The sequence below is a fragment of the Lissotriton vulgaris genome, chromosome 8, assembly GCF_964263255.1.
Source record: "Lissotriton vulgaris chromosome 8, aLisVul1.2, whole genome shotgun sequence".
Lineage (NCBI taxonomy): Eukaryota > Metazoa > Chordata > Amphibia > Caudata > Salamandridae > Lissotriton > Lissotriton vulgaris.
The window spans coordinates 1424572666-1424597622 of NC_141696.1; the positions used below are offsets into that span (position 1 = coordinate 1424572666).

The following is a 24957-nucleotide window of genomic DNA, read 5'->3' on the forward strand; positions in this document are numbered from 1 at the left end:
CATGTGATCATCTACTTATATTGGAGGAGGCGGCATTCAATACAAGTTTGAGCACAATAAGGTAAAAGCAAAGGAGCATGAAACACTGGATGCATTGCCTAAACATCAGGAAATTAGAGTTTCATTGCCCCCGAGTTGAGGACCCTGATGATACACAAAGGACTCCAATACCTGGGCTGTAGTTTGCAAGGTCCTTCCATTGTAATGTTCTTCGTGGAGAGCCATACCAGATCTCCTTCTTTGTAATCAAGCTGCTATTTTTGATGTTTATTGACTTGCACCTCCATTTGTTCCTTTGAATCTTGTAACCATTTCTTATTGTGATTTCTGACTTGAGATAAGAGATCATGAGAGTCCTGAACAGGTGAATATTGCTTGTGGTCCTTGGTGGATCTGCAGTACGAGCTTGTTGGATGATTTCCTGTTACACAGTAAAAAAGGGAAGTACTAGTTCAAGTTCAAATGACTTTATTCGATTGTTAACATTACAATCATAAAAGCACAATTCATAAGCATACAGTTAAAAACAGGTAATCCATTTCATATGTGAGACGAACATTTACATAAACAATATAAAACAAGAGTAGCAGGCAGAATAAACACTTTAGGAATATAAATAAGTACAGCAAGATAAAAAAGTTAAAAATACCTAACAGTAGCAGCATAATTATCCCTCCATACTTTTCCTGAAAGTGATTGCTAATTTCAGAAAACTGCATACAAATAAGGAGCAGTCGCAGTTCAGAAGTTGAAGGTAGTAAAGTGCTGGTTTAATCTGTGCAAATTTCAGTTCTTTGAGGCATGGTTTTAGATATAGCCTCCGAGGTACTGTGTAATAGGGACAAATAAATAAAAAGTGTGCCGGATCTTGCGGAGACTTTCAGTCGCAGCCGCAAGCTGGCAACACTTGACCTCGATGAGCCCCACTCGGTACTGCCAGTAAGAGATAAAACAGATCAAAACGGAACCTTGTTAATAGATGACGTTCATAGCCAGTCATGGGCCATGATAGATATGGTTCCATTTGTAGACAGGTTTTAAGTAAAGCGTGTTTCCTAACACTGTCTTTCTGTAGCTCGGCCTCCTCCCGGGCAAGATACCTGGTTGTCATGAATGTGTTTTTCACAAAGGTGACATCTGATTTAATGATAGAGTTTGGGGTTAAAAACAAATCAGGCCGTCCTATTTCAGTGAGGCGATCATTAATATACTTCAAACACGGAACCTTAAACCTACCATCCCATGTTAAGGCTTCCTTTAATATATCATGGGTAAGAGGTATATCATTATTTAGCCAGCAATTCAACCAACACAATAGGGGATTAGCTGCTATTCTATCACTTAAATAGGGCACACCTAGCTCCTCATGTACAGAGAAGTTTCCAGTTCCCCTTGGCAGCCTCAGTATCTTCTTCAAGAAGTTATTTTCTACAACCTCCAGGTCCCGTGTCTGGCTATAGCCCCAAAGCTCGCTTCCGTAGCAAGCAACGGCAATGCTCTTTGCCTGGTATAATTTAAGCAAGGCAGCCACCGGACTATTGCCCATTTTTCTCGCGAAATCAAGTATAGCCGCGTTGACACGGGTTACCTCGCCCTTCTTCTTAAGGACAGCGGGCCCCTAAGATAGTTGGTGATCAAAAAGGACCCCGAGGTATGAAAAGGTTTTGTCGGGTGGGATTTTTTCCCCGTTTATGTTAAAAAGATTGGGTTTTCGTGACCCCAGGCCTGTCTTCATAACATAAGACTCAGAATTATTAATACTTAAGCCTCGAGACTCCATGAAATCAAAGAAGGAGTTTAAAAGTGTCTGGAGGCCGATTGCTGTCCTTGAAATAAGGACATATTTACAACAAGGGGTGGTGAGGGACAGAGTCTCTGAATTAAGCAGAAAGCTCTCACCCAGTCAAGAGATCAGGGCTAGATCCAACACCGTTTTTTAGCTCACTGCACCATCCCAGTTTCAGAACCTGGCTGAATGCAAATTAGTCTGTTCCTGTCCCAGTGCATGATGGGAACAGGGCAAACCAAACTACAAAAGCCAATTCTTACACTGGGAAGGAAACAAGCTCCCGGGGACCGGTTTCTGGCATTACAGCCGTCTTCGGCCCGGTTTGCTTGAATCCTGATGGTGCAATGAGCAAGGGTCTCACATCTGAGAATACCCTTCCACGCTTAGGGTAGACAAAAATATTTACAACAAGGGGTGGTGAGGGACAGAGTCTCTGAATTAAGCAGAAAGCTCTCACCCAGTCAAGAGATCAGGGCTAGATCCAACACCGTTTTTTAGCTCACTGCACCATCCCAGTTTCAGAACCTGGCTGAATGCAAATTAGTCTTTTCCTGTCCCAGTGCATGATGGGAACAGGGCAAACCAAACTACAAAAGCCAATTCTTACACTGGGAAGGAAACAAGCTCCCGGGGACTGGTTTCTGGATTACAGCCGTCTTCGGCCCGGTTTGCTTGAATCCTGATGGTGCAATGAGCAAGGGTCTCACATCTGAGAATACCCTTCCACGCTTAGGGTGGACAAAAATATTTACAACAAGGGGTGGTGAGGGACAGAGTCTCTGAATTAAGCAGAAAGCTCTCACCCAGTCAAGAGATCAGGGCTAGATCCAACACCGTTTTTTAGCTCACTGCACCATCCCAGTTTCAGAACCTGGCTGAATGCAAATTAGTCTGTTCCTGTCCCAGTGCATGATGGGAACAGGGCAAACCAAACTACAAAAGCCAATTCTTACACTGGGAAGGAAACAAGCTCCCGGGGACCGGTTTCTGGCATTACAGCCGTCTTCGGCCCGGTTTGCTTGAATCCTGATGGTGCAATGAGCAAGGGTCTCACATCTGAGAATACCCTTCCACGCTTAGGGTGGACAAAAATATTTACAACAAGGGGTGGTGAGGGACAGAGTCTCTGAATTAAGCAGAAAACTCTCACCCAGTCAAGAGATCAGGGCTAGATCCAACACCGTTTTTTAGCTCACTGCACCATCCCAGTTTCAGAACCTGGCTGAATGCAAATTAGTCTGTTCCTGTCCCAGTGCATGATGGGAACAGGGCAAACCAAACTACAAAAGCCAATTCTTACACTGGGAAGGAAACAAGCTCCCGGGGACCGGTTTCTGGCATTACAGCCGTCTTCGGCCCGGTTTGCTTGAATCCTGATGGTGCAATGAGCAAGGGTCTCACATCTGAGAATACCCTTCCACGCTTAGGGTGGTCCCCGGTAGCTTGTCTCCTTTCTGGTGAAGAATTGGCTTGGTAGTTTAGTCTGCCCTGTTCCCATGATGCACTGGGCCAGGGACAGACTGATTTGCACATAGCCAGGTTCTGAGCTGGGATGGGGCAGTGAGATAAATAACGGTGATGGATCAAGCCCTGATCTTTGGACTGGGTAAGAGTGGTCTGCTCAATTCAGACACTCTGTTCATCACCACCCCTTTTTCTGAATCGTTTTTGGCCCTTATAGGTGTGGCAGGGTATACTCAGACATGAGTCCCTTTCTCACTGCTCCATCAGGATTCAAGCAAACCGGGCCGAAGACGGCTGAAATGCCAGAAACCGGTCCCCGGTAGCTTGTCTCCTTTCTGGTGAAGAATTGGCTTGGTAGTTTAGTCTGCCCTGTTCCCATGATGCACTGGGCCAGGGACAGACTGATTTGCACATAGCCAGGTTCTGAGCTGGGATGGGGCAGTGAGATAAATAACGGTGATGGATCAAGCCCTGATCTTTGGACTGGGTAAGAGTGGTCTGCTCAATTCAGACACTCTGTTCATCACCACCCCTTTTTCTGAATCGTTTTTGGCCACTATAGGTGTGGCAGGGTATACTCAGACATGAGTCCCTTTCTCACTGCTCCATCAGGATTCAAGCAAACCGGGCCGAAGACGGCTGAAATGCCAGAAACCGGTCCCCGGTAGCTTGTCTCCTTTCTGGTGAAGAATTGGCTTGGTAGTTTAGTCTGCCCTGTTCCCATGATGCACTGGGCCAGGGACAGACTGATTTGCACATAGCCAGGTTCTGAGCTGGGATGGGGCAGTGAGATAAATAACGGTGATGGATCAAGCCCTGATCTTTGGACTGGGTAAGAGTGGTCTGCTCAATTCAGACACTCTGTTCATCACCACCCCTTTTTCTGAATCGTTTTTGGCCACTATAGGTGTGGCAGGGTATACTCAGACATGAGTCCCTTTCTCACTGCTCCATCAGGATTCAAGAAAACCGGGCCGAAGACGGCTGAAATGCCAGAAACCGGTCCCCGGTAGCTTGTCTCCTTTCTGGTGAAGAATTGGCTTGGTAGTTTAGTCTGCCCTGTTCCCATGATGCACTGGGCCAGGGACAGACTGATTTGCACATAGCCAGGTTCTGAGCTGGGATGGGGCAGTGAGATAAATAACGGTGATGGATCAAGCCCTGATCTTTGGACTGGGTAAGAGTGGTCTGCTCAATTCAGACACTCTGTTCATCACCCCCCCTTTTTCTGAATCGTTTTTGGCCACTATAGGTGTGGCAGGGTATACTCAGACATGAGTCCCTTTCTCACTGCTCCATCAGGATTCAAGCAAACCGGGCCGAAGACGGCTGAATTGCCAGAAACCGGTCCCCGGTAGCTTGTCTCCTTTCTGGTGAAGAATTGGCTTGGTAGTTTAGTCTGCCCTGTTCCCATGATGCACTGGGCCAGGGACAGACTGATTTGCACATAGCCAGGTTCTGAGCTGGGATGGGGCAGTGAGATAAATAACGGTGATGGATCAAGCCCTGATCTTTGGACTGGGTAAGAGTGGTCTGCTCAATTCAGACACTCTGTTCATCACCACCCCTTTTTCTGAATCGTTTTTGGCCACTATAGGTGTGGCAGGGTATACTCAGACATGAGTCCCTTTCTCACTGCTCCATCAGGATTCAAGCAAACCGGGCCGAAGACGGCTGAAATGCCAGAAACCGGTCCCCGGTAGCTTGTCTCCTTTCTGGTGAAGAATTGGCTTGGTAGTTTAGTCTGCCCTGTTCCCATGATGCACTGGGCCAGGGACAGACTGATTTGCACATAGCCAGGTTCTGAGCTGGGATGGGGCAGTGAGATAAATAACGGTGATGGATCAAGCCCTGATCTTTGGACTGGGTAAGAGTGGTCTGCTCAATTCAGACACTCTGTTCATCACCCCCCCTTTTTCTGAATCGTTTTTGGCCACTATAGGTGTGGCAGGGTATACTCAGACATGAGTCCCTTTCTCACTGCTCCATCAGGATTCAAGAAAACCGGGCCGAAGACGGCTGAAATGCCAGAAACCGGTCCCCGGTAGCTTGTCTCCTTTCTGGTGAAGAATTGGCTTGGTAGTTTAGTCTGCCCTGTTCCCATGATGCACTGGGCCAGGGACAGACTGATTTGCACATAGCCAGGTTCTGAGCTGGGATGGGGCAGTGAGATAAATAACGGTGATGGATCAAGCCCTGATCTTTGGACTGGGTAAGAGTGGTCTGCTCAATTCAGACACTCTGTTCATCACCACCCCTTTTTCTGAATCGTTTTTGGCCACTATAGGTGTGGCAGGGTATACTCAGACATGAGTCCCTTTCTCACTGCTCCATCAGGATTCAAGCAAACCGGGCTGAAGACGGCTGAAATGCCAGAAACCGGTCCCCGGTAGCTTGTCTCCTTTCTGGTGAAGAATTGGCTTGGTAGTTTAGTCTGCCCTGTTCCCATGATGCACTGGGCCAGGGACAGACTGATTTGCACATAGCCAGGTTCTGAGCTGGGATGGGGCAGTGAGATAAATAACGGTGATGGATCAAGCCCTGATCTTTGGACTGGGTAAGAGTGGTCTGCTCAATTCAGACACTCTGTTCATCACCACCCCTTTTTCTGAATCGTTTTTGGCCACTATAGGTGTGGCAGGGTTTACTCAGACATGAGTCCCTTTCTCACTGCTCCATCAGGATTCAAGCAAACCGGGCCGAAGACGTCTGAAATGCCAGAAACCGGTCCCCGGTAGCTTGTCTCCTTTCTGGTGAAGAATTGGCTTGGTAGTTTAGTCTGCCCTGTTCCCATGATGCACTGGGCCAGGGACAGACTGATTTGCACATAGCCAGGTTCTGAGCTGGGATGGGGCAGTGAGATAAATAACGGTGATGGATCAAGCCCTGATCTTTGGACTGGGTAAGAGTGGTCTGCTCAATTCAGACACTCTGTTCATCACCACCCCTTTTTCTGAATCGTTTTTGGCCACTATAGGTGTGGCAGGGTATACTCAGACATGAGTCCCTTTCTCACTGCTCCATCAGGATTCAAGCAAACCGGGCCGAAGACGGCTGAAATGCCAGAAACCGGTCCCCGGTAGCTTGTCTCCTTTCTGGTGAAGAATTGGCTTGGTAGTTTAGTCTGCCCTGTTCCCATGATGCACTGGGCCAGGGACAGACTGATTTGCACATAGCCAGGTTCTGAGCTGGGATGGGGCAGTGAGATAAATAACGGTGATGGATCAAGCCCTGATCTTTGGACTGGGTAAGAGTGGTCTGCTCAATTCAGACACTCTGTTCATCACCACCCCTTTTTCTGAATCGTTTTTGGCCACTATAGGTGTGGCAGGGTATACTCAGACATGAGTCCCTTTCTCACTGCTCCATCAGGATTCAAGCAAACCGGGCCGAAGACGGCTGAAATGCCAGAAACCGGTCCCCGGTAGCTTGTCTCCTTTCTGGTGAAGAATTGGCTTGGTAGTTTAGTCTGCCCTGTTCCCATGATGCACTGGGCCAGGGACAGACTGATTTGCACATAGCCAGGTTCTGAGCTGGGATGGGGCAGTGAGATAAATAACGGTGATGGATCAAGCCCTGATCTTTGGACTGGGTAAGAGTGGTCTGCTCAATTCAGACACTCTGTTCATCACCACCCCTTTTTCTGAATCGTTTTTGGCCACTATAGGTGTGGCAGGGTATACTCAGACATGAGTCCCTTTCTCACTGCTCCATCAGGATTCAAGCAAACCGGGCCGAAGACGGCTGAAATGCCAGAAACCGGTCCCCGGTAGCTTGTCTCCTTTCTGGTGAAGAATTGGCTTGGTAGTTTAGTCTGCCCTGTTCCCATGATGCACTGGGCCAGGGACAGACTGATTTGCACATAGCCAGGTTCTGAGCTGGGATGGGGCAGTGAGATAAATAACGGTGATGGATCAAGCCCTGATCTTTGGACTGGGTAAGAGTGGTCTGCTCAATTCAGACACTCTGTTCATCACCACCCCTTTTTCTGAATCGTTTTTGGCCACTATAGGTGTGGCAGGGTATACTCAGCCATGAGTCCCTTTCTCACTGCTCCATCAGGATTCAAGCAAACCGGGCCGAAGACGGCTGAAATGCCAGAAACCGGTCCCCGGTAGCTTGTCTCCTTTCTGGTGAAGAATTGGCTTGGTAGTTTAGTCTGCCCTGTTCCCATGATGCACTGGGCCAGGGACAGACTGATTTGCACATAGCCAGGTTCTGAACTGGGATGGGGCAGTGAGATAAATAACGGTGATGGATCAAGCCCTGATCTTTGGACTGGGTAAGAGTGGTCTGCTCAATTCAGACACTCTGTTCATCACCACCCCTTTTTCTGAATCGTTTTTGGCCACTATAGGTGTGGCAGGGTATACTCAGACATGAGTCCCTTTCTCACTGCTCCATCAGGATTCAAGCAAACCGGGCCGAAGACGGCTGAAATGCCAGAAACCGGTCCCCGGTAGCTTGTCTCCTTTCTGGTGAAGAATTGGCTTGGTAGTTTAGTCTGCCCTGTTCCCATGATGCACTGGGCCAGGGACAGACTGATTTGCACATAGCCAGGTTCTGAGCTGGGATGGGGCAGTGAGATAAATAACGGTGATGGATCAAGCCCTGATCTTTGGACTGGGTAAGAGTGGTCTGCTCAATTCAGACACTCTGTTCATCACCACCCCTTTTTCTGAATCGTTTTTGGCCACTATAGGTGTGGCAGGGTATACTCAGACATGAGTCCCTTTCTCACTGCTCCATCAGGATTCAAGCAAACCGGGCCGAAGACGGCTGAAATGCCAGAAACCGGTCCCCGGTAGCTTGTCTCCTTTCTGGTGAAGAATTGGCTTGGTAGTTTAGTCTGCCCTGTTCCCATGATGCACTGGGCCAGGGACAGACTGATTTGCACATAGCCAGGTTCTGAGCTGGGATGGGGCAGTGAGATAAATAACGGTGATGGATCAAGCCCTGATCTTTGGACTGGGTAAGAGTGGTCTGCTCAATTCAGACACTCTGTTCATCACCACCCCTTTTTCTGAATCGTTTTTGGCCACTATAGGTGTGGCAGGGTATACTCAGACATGAGTCCCTTTCTCACTGCTCCATCAGGATTCAAGCAAACCGGGCCGAAGACGGCTGAAATGCCAGAAACCGGTCCCCGGTAGCTTGTCTCCTTTCTGGTGAAGAATTGGCTTGGTAGTTTAGTCTGCCCTGTTCCCATGATGCACTGGGCCAGGGACAGACTGATTTGCACATAGCCAGGTTCTGAGCTGGGATGGGGCAGTGAGATAAATAACGGTGATGGATCAAGCCCTGATCTTTGGACTGGGTAAGAGTGGTCTGCTCAATTCAGACACTCTGTTGTTCATCACCACCCCTTTTTCTGAATCCTTGAAATAAGGACAGCATCGTCCGCATAGAGCAGAACTGGAACGCCTTTCCGACCTACATCCGCTCCGGTTTTAAACAAATATTCCTCTAACTCGTTAATATACAAGTTAAAGAGGAATGGAGCTAGAATGCACCCTTGTCAAACACCCCGTTTAATTCTGATATCCCTCGTCACTTTCAGATCTTGGGTATATCGAACGTTAGCTCTTGTATCGGAGTGCAGGTCAGCCAGTTAATTAATTAAATTCTGCTCTACACCCATCTTTAGCATGGTGTCCCATAATTTGCCTCTCTCCACACAATCAAATGCGGACGATAAGTCCATAAAAGCCATGTGGACTGTTCCCTTCCGGGCCATGGTGTATTTACCTATAATCAGGTACAGGTTCAGGCACTGGGTAACTGTCGAGTGACCAGGTCTGAAACCATATTGTATTGGGGATATAACATTGTTCTCATTTGCCCATGCAGTTAATCTATTCAAGATTACACCCCCTACCACTTTGGCTACAGAGTTGATTAAAGATATTGGCCTGTAGCATAACGGGCTACTACGATCACCCTTTTTAAACACGGGCACTATAGTCGATAACCCCCACGACTTTGGGCATCCAGAGACCGCAGCTGCATTTACTACAGCAGTAAGGACAGGGGCCCATAATGATATACAAGATTTAAAAAGGTCCGGAGGCAGGCCATCCGGGCCAGGAGCCTTATTACTAGTTAACCCTTGAATACCCTTCTCTACTTCGTTAACTGAAAAGCACAACAAATTCTCCATGGGAGTTAAAAAGCCATTTTCTGCCTGTTGCTCATTGCTTTTAAAAATTGCACTAAAATAAGTGACCCAGTCCTCCTCTGGGATGTTAGTGCCAAGTGCAGTATCACTGAGATTGTCAAACAAAGGTTTGTTAATAATTTCCCAGAATTTGCTACTGTTGCCCAGGACTGATGGATCAAGCAGAGACTCCCAGGTACACGCCTTAATTTCTTTTTTTCGTTTAGCAAGAGATTTGTTGTAAATCAATCACAGAATTTTGATTTGGCCTGTGTCTCTGGGTTTAGTTTTTAGCGCCTTTCTCAGATCTCCGCTTGCCTTGGAGCAGGAGTGGTCAAACCATTTAGGATTACTTCTAGTTTGTCCCTTCACTGGGACTGTTAACATAGATCCTACTGATGACACCACAACCTCAAAAACAGCTAGAGTTTGCTTTGGGGATGTGGCTGATGACACACAAACCGCAAGTTCCTCCCCACATGACCTATTAATTTCAGTGTACAGGTTTTCATGGTTTACCATTGACCATTTCAAACGACGTTTACCATTTATGCATTTTAAGGTTCCCCGACCTTCACAGTTCATTCGCTGTTCAAATACTCCACCACCCAGTCCAATGGTTATGGGACTATGATCTCTATAGATGTTCGTATGAATAGTGAATCTGGAGGCCTGATTGGCAAGGTCAGCAGTTAATAATATGTGATCTATAAAGGACCCCTGGCCTCAGCCTTTAAATGTGGAGGCATCTAAGACCTTGGACTCAGGTACCATGGACATGGCTACAGTTAGATTATTTTCATTCAGCAAATCGTTAAGACAAATTCCACGCCTGGAGTGATCAAAATTAAAATCGTTCACACTATTACACCCCAAAGATCCCATGGGGGTAACTCCTGGGTTACCACACGGGTGTACATTAAAATCACCTACGATCAACAGATTACATGACAGAATACCTGCTCCCTCTCTCAACATCTCATTCAAAAGCAGTATATTACATTCCCCTTGACTATTTATAGCATTATAAAAATTGATTAAAGTCAGGGCATGTTTGCCTCTCTTCAATTCCAGCACTTGAATATTCCGATTTACATGATACCGGTTACTTACTTGACAGGTAAGTGCCAGATTAATAAAAATAGCCAGGCCCCCCTTTGCTCTTCCACTGATTGAGGGAGCTGCTGGCCTAAAGAAGCTTTGGTAACCTTCGATAAAGGCATTATTATCTTCCATCCATGTCTCTTGGAGGCATATTACTGCGTATTTCTTGACAAATGCCAACCAGGCAGGATCACATATTTTATCAGCCAAACCCGCTATATTCCAGGAGACTAAACTCGCATTACAAACATCAACAGGCTCTGTTCCAGTGACAAGCTCTGTGGTTATAGGTTCTAATAACGGCCGATTAAGTTGTTCTCCCTGAGTTTCTATTGTGGGAGGGTTTGGTTCTGCATGGATAGGAAGAGGGTTAAAAGCCTCGGGCAAGCCATGCAATGTACTATTGTGCTCATGTGATACGGGGCTATCCATTAGGCGATCTATATCTAGCTCTACCTGACTATTGGTGTCTAATTCAACGGCTGGAGAGGGAGCAGTTACTGCTTGTATAGCCCTAATTACCCCATGTACTGGATTAGTTTGCATATAACCAGTATGCATTGGTGTGGTTGGGGCAGTATGTAGTCAGTCGACCTCCTCCAAACCACTCTGATCATAGAAAGCGTCAAACCTATTTGAAATAGGTACATTGTAGTGGATATTAGGGTATGTTAATTGCGAGTGGTCACGATGGTGATACAACCCGTGTGAGGCCTCCCGTCTCTCATAATAGGTTGCTGGGTGGTTAACCTGTCTGGTCTCCCAAGATATATCTCTCCTATACTGTCTTTGATCTCCTGTAGTGTAGTGTCCATGGTTCCTTGGAATTACTCCGTCGTGATATAGATTAAAGTTATCATAAGTTTTCTCCTGCTCTAGTGTGGGATATGGGTACACTTTACTTAGACTGTGATCACTTGAGGGATAAAAATAACTTAGATCCATAGTACGGATCAAACTGCTAATCGGGCCATCCTTCCAGCTAGTAATGTGCCTTGCCACACGATTGTCCTTGAAATTGACAACAATGCAGTCACCCTCAGTAGATTTAAATCTGTGCCCCACCCGGTCGACCCTCCTAACATTTGTTATTTTGCCACTTATGTGGGGAGGAATCGGTCTATGGGCGGTTAGCCAGTGACTCACTTTCTTTTTCAGGTCCCCATAGCTCTCTACCTTACCAGCTTCTAATTGTGGTACACCAATCATTACTATGGTGTATAAGTGGGATTCCGGAGGGAGATTAATATGAATGGGTTTTTTAGGTTGTGTTTGCTTTGGTGTTTGCGCTAATCGTGTATTTATGGCTGTGTTTTGTGTTGGTATTGGCCTTTGAGGCTCAACCTGGTCATCAAGTGAATCAGGGGATAGACCTTCCGTGGCCCATTCACTCTCATCGCTACCAATTGTGGAACCATCTGGGATGGTGGGCAGTGTCGGGGCTACTGCCGTATGAATGTTTACACATACAGGCGGGTTTGGGATGTTATGGTCTATAGCTCCCGGGGAAGGAGTAGATGACGAATTCGAACTATCACTTTGAGTGTTTTTCTTAGCTCGTGTCTTTTTAGAGTTAGTTTGCTTAAGGGTGCTGTTGGCCGATAAAAGGCTGACCTTCGATGTAGGTGCACTAAGAATCTTTAACATACTCGTAGTGTCCTCTTTTTGAGACTTTTCAAACTTCACTAAAGTTTGCTCTATGCTGGTGATTCTTTCACTTATAGGCTGCAAAAGGGATCTAACTAGGTGTTCCAGTTCAGTCAGGTATAGATTATCTGGCATACTTGCCCTATCGGTCTGGCTTGTCTGGTCTATGGAAGTTTTAATGTACTCTGGCTGTGTTTTATTAGGCAATAGTAATACACCCTGGTTAGAAGATGTTGCATTCAAGTTAGGTGTTTTGTTAGTTGTTTTGGCCAGTCTGAAGTTTGACCAAACATCCTTTGCTGAGGGCTTGTGATTTCCTAATGGTCGGTATGTTTTCCTCACTATAGATTTAGTTTTTTTCCCATATCGCCGTTTCGTCTTTTTTAGGGAAGGTGATTTATCTGCTACTGTTATATTTGCAAGAGGTGAACTTTCAGCGAGTACATCCCCTGACCTTGGGGAGTTTAATGACATGATTCCCAGGTGAGACAGGCACAGATTTTCCCCAGAATTGGAATTAAACAAAGGGCTACCTTCTATGCTAATTAGTGGTATAGGTGAGGCTAATGATGCATTTTTCCTACTACTTTGGCCACTAGGTAACCCTGTAAAGGATTGCAGTAAAAGTGATTCCTCCAAATTAATAGAGGAATCCGCAGTATTGTTATTGGCAGTAGTATGCAATGAAAGATTGAGAAAACACATATTTGGGGTCATTGAAAGACGCCTCTCCGTATTTTGTATAGCATCTGCTACTACACCTATAGTCTTTTGTAGCATTAAGTGAATGGCTGTAAGAGACGGTAAAGGTGTAGATGGAATGGTCTTATTTCTAGTCGACGATCTTGTAGCCACAGGGGTCTTTCTGACTTTAGTCATCATGTAGGAAGTATCCAAGAGGACAAATAAAGTACTTGACGCTTGTAAAGGGGAAGGTTTAGCAGCTATAACAGGCCACACATACGATAATTAGACCAGATACAACACTGTCACCTTGTGCTGTTTCCCAGGGTAATGGCGATGAAAGGGGGATGGCCCGTCCCGTCTCCTTCTGTCCCCTGAGGGCCACGGAGGGCCCGCCCTTTGCCCGGGCTTAGCCCCAGGCGCTCCCGCGCGCTCCCGCGACACGGGGGTGACGCGCTCTTTATGCGCCGCCTGGCGCGATGTCAGCGTCGTCTCCCGCCGCTAAGCAGGGCGGGAAACGTAGTCCTGTGCCCCCCTCCGCTCGGCGGCCGCTTCTAGATGACTGTTGCGGCGGTGGGAGGGGGACTAAGACCAGCAGGCACCAGGGTCCGCGGGGAGCAGCGTTGGCGAGGTAGGCTCTCGCAGGGTCAGGAGTTCAGTGTTCCACTTTGGCAAGGTTTATCCCAAGGTATGCACAGCGTCACCTGCTCCACCGGGGTGACGCGCTCTTTATGCGCCGCCTGGCGCGATGTCAGCGTCGTCTCCCACCGCTAAGCAGGGCGGGAAACGTAGTCCTGTGCCCCCCTCCGCTCGGCGGCCGCTTCTAGATGACTGTTGCGGCGGCGGGAGGGGGACTAAGACCAGCAGGCACCAGGGTCCGCGGGGAGCAGCGTTGGCGAAGTAGGCTCTCGCAGGGTCAGGAGTTCAGTGTTCCACTTTGGAAAGGTTTATCCCAGGGTATGCACAGCGTCATGGCACAATGTTGAGAGTTATAGTTTGGATATTTTTCAAAAGGGAGCATCAGTTCCCATTCTAATGAATTACTGACTAACAAACATCGAATAATCTGTTCCAGTGACTGATTTATTTGCTCTGCCTGCCCATCACTTTGCCGGTGATAGGCAGGCAAGAGTCGAGCATCAATTTATAATGAAGTGTACACACTCTGCCAGAATTTAGAGATGAAATTTGCCCTCCTATCAGAAATTATAACAGAAGGGAGACCATGAAGCCACATGATATGCTGTAGGAAAAGAGAGGATAGATGCTTCAACGTCAGGAGTTTCTTTAGAAGTACAAAGCATGCTGTTTTAGAAAACAGGTCTACAGTTACCCATACTGTAGCATGTCCATTTTAAATTGGGTAGGCCTGTGATAAAATCCATGTTCATTTTACATAATGGGTATGGAGGTACTTTGAGAAGAAATGAGAGTCCCACTGGTGCTGAGTTGGGTGTCTTATTTCAGATGTGTGTTGGAAAAGCATAAACATAGTTGTGAATGTCCTTACACAAGCTGGTCCAGCAGAACCATCTTTTGCAATTTGCTTACATTTTCTAATTACCTGGATGTCCAGTGACAAGGGTATCAAGACACCAAACTAAGGCTTCCTCAACTAGCTCTGGAGTAGGTAGAAATACATTTTTTTTTATGGTAAAAGAGACCATCCTATATGCTTTTCCCTTTATCGGTCAACCTTTCTCCCCAGTCAATCTGATGTGCCTCCTGTCGTACTCTTTCGAAAAAGGCTTCTGTTTGTCAGGCTCTAGAACCCTTTCTGGAGAGATGATGTTTGTTAGAGGCACAAAGTCCATATCTTAGTTGGTATATCCCCACTGTGACAGGGTATCTGCTTTTGTTTTTTTTGTGAGCCCCTGGGTGGTAGATATTATAAATTCAAATTCACTAAAAAACATTAGCCATCACATTTTCTTTGGGTTTAAAGCCTTGAGAGATAAAAAAAACTGTGAATTCTTGTAGTCTGTGGATATCATGACCATATGAGCAGCTCATAAGTAATGGTGTTAGTCTTTAAAACCCATCTTGATGGTAAGTAACTCTCTCAAAGCTGTTGTGTATTTTGTTCTGCGGGTAACAGCTTTTTAGATGTTAGCAATAAGATGCATGTGTCCTATAGAATTATCTAACTCTCAAATAATCATCCCCCTCGACCCCCCACTGCTATGTGAGAGGCATCTGCTTTTACTAATAAAGGCTGCATAGTATCAGGGTGCCTAAGCATCAGGGCTGATGTGAACTTCTTGTTAAGCAAGGCGGGGTAGGACAGATTCCTTGGACCAGTAAAAATGTACTTTCTTCTTCAAAAGCCTGGTAATGGGAGTAACAGTTTCTGAAAAATAGGTAGTAAATATCTATAAAAACTTGCGAACACTAGGAAGCCCCGTATTTCGTTAAAGGTAGTAGGTGTTCACCAATCCAAGATTGTGGTTCCCTTTTTCTTATCCATAGTTATGCCTTCGAGGGACAGAGAATAATCTAAATATTCTACTGTTCATTTGTGGAATGTATGTTTTTCTAATTTAGCATACAGAATGTTTTCATGAAGGCATTATAGAACTACCTGAACATGAGTTTCATGGTCAGTCAAATTCTGGGAGTAAATGGTGATTTCATCTATTCACCCATTGACACATATCTTTAATAAGTTTCATAGGACCTTGTAAATAAAAACTGTACCTCTGCATTTATGTTAAAGAGTTCGAACAGAATTACTGTATATTTAAAGAGGCCGAAGTTAATGTGGAAGAACATACCTTTCATTCATCGCCTTCTCGAACTCTGATGAGGTGGTAAGCCATCACAGGTCCAATTTTCTGTGAATGGTTCTATTCCGCACTTGATTTAACAGAACTGAGATCAAGGGTAATGGATAGTGATTTTTCACCGAGAGTTGATTATGCGCCCTGTAATCAATGCATGTATAAATTTTACCATTATTTTTAATGAACAGACAACAATGGGAAGGATAAAGGTGAGAAAAAATGTTGGATGAAACCAATGTCTTGTAACTCATATAGATAGCGCTTTAAATTATGAGTTTCTGGGTCGGACAGGGCGAAAATTCTACCACATGATACAAGGCCCCACAAATTCAATTTATCCTACAGTCAAACTTCTATGGGGAGGTTACTGAGTGGCCTTTTTTTGTCAAAGACATCCTTCTAGTCTTGATATTAAATAGGTATATCCGGATTCGCTCCCTGGTCAATAATAGCACAAGTCAAAGGAGATATTAGGTCATGAGCGGTTTTATACCACATGGATCGAGAATGTTGCAAACCCAAGGTCAAAAGCTCAATAAATATGAGGGTTGTGGGTCTGCAACCAAGGGTCCCCCAAATTTGTCACAAAGCTGGGAGTGTCTATGATGTCAAAAGTCAGGGTCCCTATAACCATTTTCACGAACCAAAACAAAGGTATTCAATGTATTCGATTATTTGTGATGAGAGTTCTGAGCTGTCGACTGATCACACAGGTACTTTTCTTATTCAAGGGATTTTTAAAGAGGTTGCAAGAGTGAGATCTAAGAAATTGCCAGTAGCTCCCGAATCAGTTGACATAAACCAGACCTTTCGTTGTTGAGAACAAAAGATTACTGTGACCAGGATGGTTAGCTGATATGAATACTTCCCATGCTGATGGCCAAATATTTGGGGGTCTTTTCCAAAACTCCACTCGACAAAACAACCTCTTCATTGCCAATCTTTCTAGTTTTCCAGAATCAGTTGATTGACAACTCCTACTGTCCTGCACACCGCTTTAGGCTCCGTAAGCAGTCCCGGGCAAAGCGTCCAGTCTTGCGGCACAAGAGGCATAGATTTAACTTTGTCTTCATTCTTTGCCCTCACTTGATAAGGAACCTCAAACCCTTCCTATCTTCATTGGTTCTATGGTATCAGTGACCATACTGTCCACTTCTTCCCTGTCTGTCTTTACTACAAGGGATTCAGTCTTGCCTCAGGGTTGTTTGCCTTTTTTCTAATTTAGTCAGTGATCTAATTTGAAACGCTGAGGCTTTAATATGGAAGTTGCCTGGGTCACAGCAGTTGTTTGCGCCTGCTTTGCATGCAGCCGGGGCACCTTTAAAGAAGGGGCTGCAACACTAGTACAGTCCTATCTGTAATTCTGATCGTGCTGGCGGACATAAATGACTGGCGCTATATTCAGAGACTGCTCCCTAATTTGCTTGGGAGCGTGGCCATTTGCAAATGAGAAAATCTTTTGCCTTCATCCCTGTGCCATATTACCAGTGTGGGCACAGAGTCAAAGAAGCTGGAGGCAGGGTAAGCCCTCTTTAATCTTCAAGCTTTGCATTATTCTTATTTTAAACTGATGAAGTGGTAAAGAGAATGGATATACTGATGAGGAAACAGAATGGCACCATCACCCAGTATAAAACGATGTGACTAGGTCCATAGTTTTGCTGCTCCTTTCCAATAGTCTGCTCTATACAGAATGCAGTAAATTCAACATATCCAGCCCTCTTAACATGGCGTCAACAAGTGCCTCGTGTGTGCTCTATCCTCTTTAAAGGATGCTAGCACAATAGCTCATTGCTGAACTTTGGTGGTGAAACCATAATAGAGCAGTAGTGTCCTAAGGCCCCTCCTCTGTCAGCTGAAGCGGGGACAGGAGGGCTGCTATCGGGGTCCGCTGGGAGGATCAGACAGCCTCTAATGCCCCCAGCACTTGTCGGAACAGGGCAGCCAGCAAGGGTTCACAGGCAGTGGTTACTTAAGGCACAGCATCTTCTTGGGGGTTGTGGTCCACATGTGCATTCCTCACTGAAACTCCATGGAGTTTTTTCATCTATCACAAGGAGAAGAAGTGGGGTGGAGTGAATCACTAGCACTGTAGCAGTAACATGCTGATGATGCATCCAGCAGGACCAGCACTTGTCATCACAAACACCAGTGAAGGCTGAGCAAAGGTTGGTAGCATGGGGTGATCACAGGGATCGAGAGAAGGCATGCAGCAGAAGAACAGTTCTTAAGGATGTCCGAGTCTTGTTCAAAACCCAAAACTGAATCGGAGCTCTCTTCAAGTTTTCCCTCTGTCTCTTCAGCCATGTTTGCCTGTACTGTGACAAGAAATCAAGACAAAACTGACTTAGTTATTGGTATAACTAAATGTGAGGTATCCCTCACTCTGTTTTTTTGGAAGAATTGTTATGTACCTTGAAAACACAATCAGGTAAATATAATCAATAACTTGTGGATGACGAGAAAGGGGGATGGGTCAGAGGGAGCCATGAGAGCAGAAAACTAGAAACTGCTTCAAACATTTCGACTACTCTGTCTTTTGGGACACCTACGCCAATGGCCTTACATCCGATCTAGGGGGAATATTACCAACAAGTAGCAATAATTACCGCTAAATAGGCTTAGCGATAATTTTTTTTATCACTGCCTATCGCTGGATATGTTATTGGAGAAAACATGCTATTAGCAACGTTTTTCTCCATTGTGCTGAAATATCCAGCGATAGCGGCGAAATGCGTGAATATCGCTGAGAATACAGTGATATTCAAGCATTAGTGACGAAATGCTCTTAGCCATGTTATCCACCTCCCATTGGATAACATACCTAAGAACTGGTCTGGGCAGGTGTTAGTATTTGGAGATATTCGCCTTTTTTCGTGAAAATTTCCAACGCTACACCTGCCTTGCTAATAGGCGATAGCGATGTTAGCGACTCCTTTCAGTCGCTAACTGGTTGGGTACACCCACTTTGCATGTCATTAGCGATAAACATCGCTGACATGCAAAGCGGGCCCCAAACCGCTCGCTATCGCCTAAAAGCTGTCGCTAACATCAGTTAGTGACAGCTTGCTAATAGGGCGATAGAATTATCGCCGCTTAGCGGCCGAAAACGGCTGCTAAATCGACAATTATTGCCTATCGCCCCCCCCCCCCTTGGTAGTATGCCCCTAGGTAACTAACTGCTAGAATAGCACTGAATCCATAGAAATAACTTTGCTAGTGTACCTCTTCCCTGGCCTGTGACAACTGATGCATACTTGCTAACATTACAAGTTTCATATTCTATTGAAATCCTTATAACAAAAATATTTTCTGCAAATATCTAACGATATTGAGAGAATCCTGTTTTAAGGCTTTTCAACCGAAGGTCCAATTTAGCTTATCGGGTTTAAGCATGTCATTTTCACGGGTACATGATATCTGTATCAAGCAACAAGAGGATGAGAGCTCTATGAGAGACTGGCTCAGAGTGGTGTCAGGTCCTGGTTCTCAGGCAGGTCTGGGACAATGTATGGGCCGTAGGAGAAGTAGACACAGGTGACGTTGATTGGCCGGTATGGGTGCTTGGTGCACCAGGTTTCACAACTCATGGTGAGAAGGAGGGGGGGTGTGGTTGCTCAGGAGTTAGTATATCTGTGGCAGATATCTTTGCATACATCTGTGTGTTGCTTATTAAAAACCTCTGTATTATGATGATCAGCGGAATGAAACCGTGGCCACATTTTACCACAAGAATTCTTGCAGGAGAACTTTACCTGCTCAAAACAACTTGACGTGTTTCAGGTGTGGGTATTTTTTGCCTGGCTACTCTTTTTTAATTGAATATTTGAATTTAAATACCAAAACCTGTTGTACATCATTTTCTCAACATACAATACTTTTTTTCTGACAAGGTGAGGAAGAGCATTGTACTGTTGGACACACTTTCTCATCATTTTACATGTTTACAATATAATCCATATTTTGCTCTTAAAATGTTACTAGCAAAAACATTTTCAGTAAACGAAAAAATAGCTTATGCTTGCAGATGAACAATGTTGCCATGGTGAATGTACCTTAAAATTCATATCACTAAAATCAGGGTTGCGCTCCTGAGAAATGTTTACATTGTACCTAAAAGCTCATGGGTATCCATTTGAATGCACTACAATTTGAGCTGCTCAGAAGAATTAATCCTAGGTTTTAATCATCAACAGTATGTCAGCAAAGGTTTGTAAACTTCCAAATAAATACTTCTGACATCGTACAAAAAAGTTTGTGAGCAATCTGATTTAAAATAGCGATGTTTAAGGCAATCTAATGCAGGTCTGGGCGGGCCTTGGACTCTGTTCGAAAACTACCTGGGATTGCTCTGTCCCTTGGATAATAATGTTAATATTACTTAGTTCATGACTTTTGCTCTAATATTGTTTGTCTCCTCCCACACCTCTGTTCATTGCAGATGGGTTTATACATGCTTGTTCCAGAGCAAGCTAGTGCACTAACCTTGGTCTTTGTTTAATTTTCAGTTAGCACTGTACAGAATCCTACAAAATGTGTTAATGCTGCTCCTTCTCCATTTTCTCTCTCAGGAGGAATGTCGACACGTGGGGAGGATAACCGAGCAAAAGGATATGACCAGTCAGGTAAGGAGCATGTGGGGACTCTAGGCTGAGTATGAGGCTTCCAGGCTGGAGGGCTTCGGGCATAAATGCAGATTGTCAAGCAAGGAAGGAAAGAGAGAACTACTCTCTCTACAAATGAAATGGAGGAATGCAGGGCATTGTGGTTTGGGCGCAGTATTTATACAACACTCAAGCAAGATGGCCACTGCTAACGCAGGACACCCAAACTCTTGGGAGATTTTGGGTGTCACCGATTATTTCTAGGTAGACTGGATCAGACAATCACTAGGCATAAAGGGCCCTCGGAAATGAATATGGCCTTAATGGGGGCTTGGAACAACAGTGCCATAAAACAAATGTCCCGGGGGATTAAGGTATCGCAGCATAAAGGCTGCATGGAATAGAAGACCCCAAGGAATCATCTATTGGAGCACAAAGGACCCTTGGAAGGAATGGCCTGGGATACCAATATGAGCGACAGGATGAAATGCCAGGGCACCCCTCACACAAGAAGGAGTGAGAGAACGTAAATCCTTGACAATCTCCTCACCTGAAAAAGACCGACATGCCAGGTGACTTGGTGGAATAGCAGACATGAAAGTGCCACAAAAGACGGAGTGTGCATACATTGGCAGCAGGTACCCATGAACGATCATTTGGCCCGTCCCTTTTCCAATCCACCAAATAAAATACATGACTCTTGACTCTCTTGCGATGGACCTTAAACTCCATGTGATCATCTACTTATATTGGAGGAGGCGGCATTCAAGACAAGTTTGAGCACAATAAGGTAAAAGCAAAGGAGCATGAAACACTGGATGCATTGCCTAAACATCAGGAAATTAGAGTTTCATTGCCCCCGGGTTGAGGAACCTGACGATAGACAAAGGACTCCAATACCTGGGCTGTAGTTTGCAAGGTCCTTCCATTGTAATGTTCTTGGTGGAGAGCCATACCAGATCTCCTTCTTTGTAATCAAGCTGCAATTTGTGATGTTTATTGACTTGCACCTCCATGTGTTCCTTTGAATCTTGTAACCATTTTTTATTGTGATTTCTGACTTGAGATAAGAGATCATGAGAGACCTGAACAGATGAATATTGCTTGTGGTCCTTGGTGGATCTGCAGTACGAGCTCGTTGGATGCTTTCCTGTTACACAGTAAAAAAGGGAAGTACTAGTGGCACAATGTTGAGAGTTATAGTTTGGATATTTTTCAAAATGGAGCATCAGTTCCCATTCTAATGAATTACTGACTAACAAACATCGAATAATCTGTTCCAGTGACTGATTTATTTGCTCTGCCTGCCCATCACTTTGCCGGTGATAGGCAGGCAAGAGTCGAGCATCAATTTATAATGAAGTGCACACGCTCTGCCAGAATTTAGAGATGAATTTTGCCCTCCTATCGGAAATTATAACAGAAGGGAGACCATGAAGCCGCATGATATGCTGTAGGAAAAGAGAGGATAGATGCTTCAATGTCAGGAGTTTCTTTAGAAGTACAAAGCATGCTGTTTTAGAAATCAGGTCTACAGTTACCCATACTGTAGCGTGTCCATTTTAAATTGGGAAGCCCTGTGATAAAATCCATGTTCATGTTACATTATGGGTATGGAGGTACTTTGAGAAGAAATGAGAGTCCCACTGGTGCTGAGTTGGGTGTCTTATTTCAGATGCGTGTTGGAAAAGCATAAGCATAGTTGTGAATGTCCTTACACAGGCTGGTCCACCAGAACCATCTTTTGCAATTTGCTTACATTTTCTAATTACCTAGATGTCCAGTGACAAGGGTGTCAAGACACCAAACTAAGGCTTCCTGAACTAACTCTGGTGTAGGTAGAAATACATTTTTTTATGGTAAAAGAGGCCATCCTATATGCTTTTCCCTTCATCAGTCAACCTTTCTCCCCAGTCAATCTGATATGCCTCCTGTCGTACTCTTTCGAAAAGGCTTCTGTTTGTCAGGCTCTAGAACCCTTTCTGGAGAGATGATGTTTGTTAGAGGCACAAAGTCCATATCTTAGTTGGTATATCCCCACCGTGACAGGGTATCTGCTTTTGTTTTGTTTTGTGAGCCCCTGGGTGGTAGTTATTATAAATTCAAATTCACTAAAAAACATTAGCCATCACATTTTCTTTGGGTTTAAAGCCTTGAGAGATAAAAAAAACTGTGAATTCTTGTAGTCTGTGGATATCATGACCATATGAGCAGCTCATAAGTAATGGTGTTAGTCTTTAAAACCCATCTTGATAGTAAGTAACTCTCTCAAAGCTGTTGTGTATTTTGTTCTGCGGGTAACAGCTTTTTAGATGTTAGCAATAAGATGCATGTGTCCTATAGAATTATCTAACTCTCAAATAATCATGCCCCTCGACCCCCCACTGCTATGTGAGAGGCATCTGCTTTTACTAATAAAGGCTGCATAGTATCAGGGTGCCTAAGCATCAGGGCTGATGTGAACTTCTTGTTAAGCAAGGCGGGGTAGGACAGATTCCTTGGACCAGTAAAAATGTACTTTCTTCTTCAAAAGCCTGGTAATGGGAGTAACAGTTTCTGAAAAATAGGTAGTAAATATCTATAAAAACTTGCGAACACTAGGAAGCTCCGTATTTCGTTAAAGGTAGTAGGTGTTCACCAATCCAAGATTCTGGTTCCCTTTTTCTTATCCATAGTTATGCCTTCGAGGGACAGAGAATAACCCAAATATTCTACTGTTCATTTGTGGAACGTATGTTTTTCTAATTTAGCATACAGAATGTTTTCATGAAGGCATTATAGAACTACCTGAACATGAGTTACATGTTCAGTCAAATTCTGGGATTAAATGGTGATTTCATCTATTCACCCAATTACACATATCTTTAATAAGTTTCATAGGACCTTGTAAATAAAAACTGTATCTCTGCATTTATGTTAGAGAGTTCGGACAGCATTACTGTATATTTAAAGAGGCCAAAGTTAATGTGGAAGAACATACCTTTCATTCATCGCCTTCTAGAACTCTGATGAGGTGGTAAGCCATCACAGGTCCAATTTGCTGTAAATGGTTCTATTCCGCACTTGATTTACCAGAACTGAGATCAAGGGTAATGGATAGTGATTTTTCACCAAGAGTTGATTACGCGCCCTGTAATCAATGCAAGTGTAAATTTTACCATAATTTTTAATGATCAGACAACAATGGGAAGGATAAAGGTGAGAAAAAATATTGGATGAAACCAATGTCTTGTAACTCATATAGATAGCGCTTTAGATTATGAGTTTCTGGGTCGGACAGGGCGAAAATTCTACCACATGATACAAAGGCCCCAAAAATTAAATTTATCCTACAGTCAAACTTCTATGGGGAGGTTACTGAGTGGCCTTTTTTTGTCAAAGACATCCTTCTAGTCTTGATATTAAATAGGTATATCCGGATTCGCTCCCTGGTCAATAATAGCACAAGTCAAAGGAGATATTAGGTCATGAGCGGTTTTATACCACATGGATCGAGAATGTTGCAAACCCAAGGTCAAAAGACAAAGAGCTCAATAAATATGAGGGTTGTGGGTCTGCAACCAAGGCTCCCCCAAATTTTCCACAAAGCTGGGAGTGTAGGATGTCAAAAGTCAGGGTCTCTATCACCATTTTCACAAACCAAAACAAAGGTATTCAATGTCTTCGATTATATCTGATGAGAGTTCTGAGCTGTCGACTGATCACACAGGTACTTTTCTTATTCGAGGGATTTTTAAAGAGATTGCAAGAGTGAGATCTAAGAAATTGCCAGTAGCTCCTGAATCAGTTAACATAAACCAGACCTTTCGTTTTTGAGAACAAAAGATTACTGTGACCAGGATGGTTAGCTGACATGAATACTTCCCATGCTAATGCCAAATATTTGGGGGTCTTTTCCAAAACTCCACTCGACAAAACAACCTCTTCATTGCCAATCTTTCTAGTTTTCCAGAATCAGTTGATTGACAACTCCTACTGTCCTGCACACAGCTTTAGGCTCCGTTAAGCAGTCACGGGCAAAGCGTCCCGTCTTGCGGCAAAAGAGGCATAGATTTAACTTTGTCTTCATTCTTTGCCCTCACTTGATAAGGAACCTCAAACCCTTCCTATCTTCATTGGTTCTATGGTATCAGTGACCATACTGTCCACTTCTTCCCTGTCTGTCTTTACTACAAGGGATTCAGTCTTGCCTCAGGGTTGTTTGCCTTTTTTCTAATTTAGTCAGTGATCTTATTTGAAAAGCTGAGGCTTTAATATGGAAGTGGCCTGGGTCACAGCAGTTGTTTGCGCCTGCTTTGCATGCAGCCGGGGCACTTTTAAAGAAGGGGCTGCAAACACTAGTACAGTCCTATCTGTACTATCGATTGTGCTGGCGGACATAAAGGACTGGCGCTATATTCAGAGACTGCTCCCTAATTTGCTTGGGAACGTGGCCATTTGCAAATGAGAAAATCCTTAGCCTTCATCCCCGTGCCATATTACCAGTGTGGGCACACAGTCAAAGAAGCTGAAGGCAGGGTATGCCCTCTTTAATCTTCATGCTTTGCATTATTCTCATTTTAAACTGATGAAGTGGTAAAGAGAATGGATATACTGGGGAAACAGATGAGGAAACAGAATGGCACCATCACCCAGTGTAAAACAATGTGACTAGGTCCATAGTTTTGCTTCTCCTTTCCAATAGTCTGCTCTATACGGAATGCAGTAAATTCAACATATCCAGTC

General features: G+C 44.6%; 1 protein-coding gene across 17 annotated transcripts in view; it reads left to right on the plus strand.

Moving 5' to 3' along the window:
* LOC147698860 (uncharacterized) overlaps window positions 1-24957 on the plus strand; it is a 205441-nt gene that overhangs the window by 116091 nt on the left and 64393 nt on the right. For 13 of the 17 annotated variants that reach the window (XM_086935464.1, XM_086935463.1, XM_086935462.1 and 10 more), the window contains one exon: window positions 20200-20253. The exons of the other annotated variants lie outside the window; for them this stretch is intronic. In XM_086935464.1, the coding sequence (XP_086791590.1) occupies window positions 20200-20253 (54 nt within the window). The remainder of the gene's footprint in view (window positions 1-20199; window positions 20254-24957) is intronic. 17 annotated transcript variants of the gene reach the window in all.